The sequence below is a fragment of the Plecotus auritus genome (genome assembly GCF_963455305.1).
Source record: "Plecotus auritus genome assembly, chromosome: 8".
NCBI classification, from domain to species: Eukaryota; Metazoa; Chordata; class Mammalia; order Chiroptera; family Vespertilionidae; genus Plecotus; species Plecotus auritus.
In genome coordinates, this window is record NC_137782.1 from 34,503,267 (window position 1) to 34,509,266 (window position 6,000).

The 6,000-nt window shown below is 55.2% G+C and overlaps 1 protein-coding gene across 4 annotated transcripts in view; it reads right to left on the reverse strand.

Moving 5' to 3' along the window:
* MTCL1 (microtubule crosslinking factor 1) overlaps positions 1-4,795 on the reverse strand; it is a 123,507-nt gene extending 118,712 nt beyond the window's left edge. For all 4 annotated transcript variants that reach the window (XM_080686268.1, XM_080686270.1, XM_080686267.1 and 1 more), the window contains exon 1: positions 3,325-4,795. In XM_080686268.1, the coding sequence (XP_080542394.1) occupies positions 3,325-4,383 (1,059 nt within the window). In that variant the 5' untranslated portion in view covers positions 4,384-4,795. The remainder of the gene's footprint in view (positions 1-3,324) is intronic.
* Positions 4,796-6,000: the final 1,205 nt, after the last annotated feature.

Below are 6,000 nucleotides of genomic sequence, written 5' to 3' on the forward strand. Positions count from 1 at the left end.
GTGAGGGTGTTATGAGTGCATCACCAGTAATGTAAAAGACATGTTCAAAATAGGCCAATAAACCTAGGGTGATTAAATCATCCTGAAAAGCTTGTGGAAACAGAGAACATAATTAATATGTTCACAAAGAGCAGTAAGGTTGCCTGATTATCTCAGAGCACTCAAGCAGAAACACAGTGGTGGCAGACAGGTGGGCAGTGGAAACACACCAGCAACATTTTGTAGAAGTCCTCATTATGAAACATGCTTGGGTTTGGTTTGAGAAAGAAGCAGAGGCCTTTGGGTACCTGAACTCAACTGTTTACCTTAATTTCTGAACACTTCCAAATACATTCAAGTTCACCAGAGTTAAAGGGACAACAAGAATACTTTTCTGACTTGTGTTCATGAAAAAATGGATTGAGTGATGTTTGCATTTTTTCTGTGAGTCACCTTGCTGCTCTTTGATGAAGGTAGTAAGGAATAGAAAGCAGGGTCAAGGACAGCCCCATACAGCACAATAGAAGGCATGCACTTCTCTGTTGACATTTGTTATTTTATTTTTTTTTAATACAGCAGTCTGGCTAAAAAACAAGAGCATTCCACTTGAATTTCCTGATCAATAAGACATTCTCCTATGATTTTGCAGGCCTTATTTTTCTGCTTTGTTACCCCATCGTCATTCTGGCTCAGAAAGTATGACAGTCTTGTACAATAATGATGACAAAACTGACTGGGAAAAGAATGTAATACTTAATATTGTCACATTCCTCCAGAATACAGTGAAGTACAATTTCTGGGCTGCGTCTCTTCTTGTTAGATAACATTTGAACAGAGAGTAGTCCCTGGGAAAGCAGTAGGTCAAGGATGCACTTTTACCTACCATCTTAAAGAGTGCCGCTGAGCAACAAGAACAACAAAAAGAGAAGTTCCAACTTATAATGTGCATGCTCTAAATACCACGTGCAAAGGCATGCCTACTGCCTCTGCTCCATGAGGTCATGGATGCTCCCCTCCCAGATTTGCATTCAGTGGGCGGGTTCACTGACCTTTGGAAAAGTCTACCAGAATTGCTGTGTTTCTTCCCCAAAATTGAACTATTGTAATTTAATCTTGGGAATGATCAAACATGTAACTCACACATACATTTGCGAGTGTTCTTCTGGTCTCCTCTCCTCCTTCAAACCACCTCTACCCACTTCTCTCTCCTGCTGTGAGAGAAAGGCTGGGAGATGGACTCAGGCATAGTGAACAGTTGGCCGTGACATTTGCTCCACAGGAAATGGCAACTGAACATTTCCCACAAATTAAACATTGCCAGTGGGACTTATATGACCATTTGTACACAGGCTAGGGAAGAGATGTTCATTATGGCCCTTTCACCTAAAAAGAAAATGGGGCCCCTAGGAAAGCTAAACCCTGGGAGCACTTGGAGCTGATACAACAACTCCAAAGCAAGCAGCGAACTCTGAGAAAAGCAGCCTTGCTGGAAAGAGGATGCAGCCTGGTGCAGGGAACAGAGCAAAGACTCTGGAGGTGGCACCACTTACCAGCTGTATGACCTTGGGGAAGTCATTTAAGTTGTCTGGGTCTCAGCATCCTTGCCTGTGAAATTGGGGTTATGATAAATATACAAACAACCATGCCCTATGTTGTTGTGAAGATTCACTAAAATATCAAATATACTAGACAAGACTCCAGGGTCAGACATTCCATTCACCGAGAAGCTAACAATGTGAAAAAATAAAGCAAATAGCCAGTTACCTAGGAATGAACCCTGAAATGAGGTCAGACTGCCTACCTTAAAAATCAAAGATACAATGAGTAATACCTTTTCTTTAAAAACTTTTCTTGTTTAGCAGTCATAATTTGCATAAACACCATTTAACCAGAAACACAGAGGGTCAGGGATTATGCCCAGAGTTGGGGCTCAAAACTGAACAAGATTATCTTTCTCACCCTTAGGGAGATTGCATTTGTTGAAGATTTACCAACGTGCTGCTTTCAGAGAGTCACGCAATGTAGGAGCCCTTTCTCTTCAACACCTCTGAATTTCACCCTGGTGTCTGTTACATAAGAGTAGGTGACAAAAGCAAATGTACTATTTGAAACATCTCACTCCAAGCCCTAATCTACTCTTTTCTCAGGTCTCTCCTCTGCCTCATTGTTACTTCTTTGCACAGACGATAAAACAACTACTGGGTTCAGTTGGTCAAGAGCAGCTCCTGATAAAAGGTTTAGCTTTAGAACACTCAGCAGTTAACTGATTCCAGTTTGCACTGCACACTTCACCACCATTCCTCATAAAAGCCCACACCTTTGGTCCCACTGACCAGAAACTGGGCCTCAGTCAGGTAGGTTCAGCATTTGCTGAGAAAACAGTGCAAATCACATAACCCACTGATAGAGGAGGACCGCCCAAGTGGTTTGGAAGGAGATACATACCATCTTTTAACAGAAGCATGAATTTGTTTGTATCACTGGAGCTCTTTACTAACCTGAGGATTACAATATATTAAAACCATTGCCTCAATATAATTAATTACTTTTATTTTTTCTCAAGGCACCTCACACCTCAATTATCTTAACCCCCACCCACCACCCAACATTGTCTAAGCCCACTGTTCTGCAGCACCAGCCAGCTCTCCTTCTCCGAGAAAACATGGATTCAGGTTCAGTGCCCAAAGGCTAACAAGGCCAAGAGGCCATTGCTCGCTGGCCTTGCCGGAAAATACCGGCAGAGGTTGCAATTCCCTCGAAAGTGCTGGCTGTGGAGGGCATCAAGTGGCCTCTCCTCACACGGAAAACCCGGCTCATGGACGCTTACCGAGGCCTGGGAAGCAAAACGCTGTTGTCCTTCAAACCAGGCCCCACTTAAAGGACCCCTCTGCCTGTGCTGTCTGAACCTGGAGGGAGACACAAGGCGCCTGATTTTCTGTAATAACCAGAGCCTGGCCCACCGCAGCCTCCGGAGGTGCGGGGACCAGAGGTCCTAGACGGGGGATAACCTGCTCTCACAGGTGAGGGTGAGGGTTCCAAGTGTATGCAGAATGTGATGAAAACCGCTTCTCCCACAGCACACTGACAGGGGAAAGGGCATCAGGAGAGGGAAGCAAGACTTCTAGAAACAAGAAAAGCTAAGTGGCTTGAGAACCTGCCTGGACCCACAGGTCTTGTTGCTCCTTCCAGAAGTTTTGGCTTAAGTTCCAAACACCCAGAGTGTTCGGGGACAGGAAAGTGAAAGGCCGAAGGGGAAAGCGCTAATCAGGACCCGGGAGGCTGGGCTCGCGGCAAGCAGACCCTTGGGGGTCGCCTCGGAACCCCTGCGCTGCGCCCGCTGCTCACCTTGAGATAGTCGTTCTCAGAGCGCAGCTCCTCCATCTCCCGCAGCAGCTCCTCCTCCTCCACCGCCGGGGCCAGTGGGGGCTGCTCGCCTGGGCCGGGGTCCTTGGGGGTCCCGGGCACCCCTCGCTCTGGCGGCGCGCGCCCCCCGGCATCTTCTGCCCCGCTGGGCCCGGGAGAACCCGCGGGGACCCTGCCCGGGCTGCTCCGACCCCCGAGGAAAGCGCCGGCAGCGGGGGGCGCTGCGAGGAGTGCGGGGGGCTCGGGGCTGAGTAGCGGCGCCCCCCGAGCTGCGGGACTCGTCGTGGAGACTACTCGCAGAGATTCCCGGTCGCTAGATCCCGTGCCAGACTCAGCGTCGCTGCTGGCGGCTGGGAGCAGGCGCTGCTCGTCGGACAGCGGTTCGGAGGGGCAGTCCGATAGGTCCGAGCTGCTGTCCGTGTGGCTGATGCGCGAGCCGGAGGCGGGGAGGCCGACCGCGGAGGTCACGGCGAGGATCACCGCGGGAACCGGGGGGTTGGGGGCCTGGGGCCCGGCGGCGCGGGCTGGGAGCGCCCCGGAGCCGCGTTTGGTTTTGCGGTTCTTGGCAACAGCGCACAGCGGCTCGGCCCCGGGCGGCGGCGGCGGTTTCCCCGCCCGGGGCAGCGGATCCGCGGGCGCCGCGCGCGCCGCCCTTCTGGGGCCCGGAGTGGCCTTAGCCCCGCCCGCAGCCCTGGCCCCCGGCGGCGGCTTCTCCTTCGCGCCGGGTGCACCACCACTGCGCCGGGAGAGGCGGCCGGGCGCGGCCAGGGTCCCAGGCGAGGGCGGCGCCTTGCCTGCCAAGCTGGGCGAGCGCGGGGCGGCGGGTGCCGGGGATCGGCCAGAGGAGCGGGCGGCCGGGGCCGGGCCAGGCGCCGCGGGCCGGCCGTGCAGGTCCTGGAGGAATGGTCTGGCAGGCGAGGGAGCGCGGTGCAGCCGCCTCCGCTCAGCCAGCGGGTGGAGGTGGTGGTGGCGGTGGTGCTGGCCGGGCGGCTGCGGCTTTGCGTCCGGAGCGCCGCCCGTGGGGCCATTCAGCGTCTCCATGGCCGGGGCCCGGACCGCGAGCAGCAGCTCGGGCGGCAGATGCTCCAGGTGGCGGCAGCGGCGTGCAGCCTCCCTGCGCGCTGGCTCATCACTGTCCCCCGCCCCGCCCGGTCTGCGCCCCGCGCTCCCGCGCCGCCGCCCCCCGTACCCCTGGCCCGAGGATCCCGCGGAACTCGCCGCCGCCTCGCTCTCTCCTTGCTGAGGTCACTGCCGCCAGAGCTCTCCGGGTACAGTAGCGCGGTGGCTTCCCGCCCTTCGCATCCCCGGGACGCTGCGCTCCAGGCTCGCGGTTGAGCCTCTGCGTCCTCGCACACCTCACTCCTCCGGCGGCGGCGCGCTTCCCGCTCCCGCGTCCTGCTCCAGCTCCCGGCGGGCCGGTTCCCCTCAGTGCCCGCCCGCTCCGGCCCGCGCCTGCTCCCGGCAGCGAGAAACTGCACGCGCGCTCCCTGGCCTCCCGGCGCCCGGCGCCCAGCCGCCCCGTGCGCATGTCCCGCCTGCAGCCAGCCAGCGCAGGCGGTGGGGGCAGGAGGGCGGGGCCTCGCTCCCCACGGCTCGCGCGGGGGCTGCGTTTCCCCCAGCCCTCTCCGCCCTGGGACCCTACTTGCTTTTGAGTTCCCTGAGACAGTACCTGGTTCTGGAAAGGGAGGGCAATAGGAGAGGTGAAGTGGGGGGTGCCGGCACCGACCACTTGGGGGAGACTGCAAGTCCGGGAGGCGTGGGTGGGCCCCCCTGTGGAGTGTGCCTTCGGGTGCCTCTTTCCCTCGATTGACCAACGTCTGCCAGAGTCCCCTCCATCCAACCCCTGCCTCCCAGGACCCCTTATTTAGCTCCCTGCATCAGTGTCCTCTCCACGTTGTGCCTGCACACTCCATTAAGGATTGCTGGTACCCGATGCACACTAGGCACAGTGCTTCGTAGTTGGCACCCTCAGTGGCCTCCGGGGCTCAGAGAAGGAGGCTTGCTGTAGAAATAAGAGAAGCAGCTCGCCAAGCTTGGGGTCAGAAAGGGGAATCAAATTTGTAGTTCCGGCTGCGAGACAGATATTGTTTTATTTCAGCCTCATAACAAGCCGGAATTGGAATTACTTGAGGCTGAGGACACACGTGCGATGAAGTGCAGTCCGTGCCTTAGCCAGTCCTTAGCTGCGTAGGGATTCACACCCAAGTCCACAGACTTCTCAGTCCTACCTGTGTTTGTGGGATTAAAGGAGCAAGTATGAAATAACACTGTGTAAAGTGTAAAGTGCTTTGCAAATACCATTAACACAGTTATAATCCCAGACGTTGGATGCTGGGCAATACTCCACACACTGCCACATGGTGGAAATGGTGGAACTGGCTGTGAACCGGACGGTCTGACTCGGGCAGGCAATACTTCTGAGCTGCTAGGGTGGCTGCTTACCTGGCCTGGGGAGATCGGAGCTTTCCTAGAAGTATGGGTTGACCTTGCAGGTGAGTGAGTGCCTAGGACTTGCCCGAGTGGGGACTGCAGGTGAGATGACAGCCACAATTTTGTCCCTGGATTTTGAATATGATCCCAGAGGCTGGAGGAGCCGTTGAAAGATCCTGAGTATGTATGGCTGATCTTATTTATCAGAAATTTCCCCCTGAGGAGAGG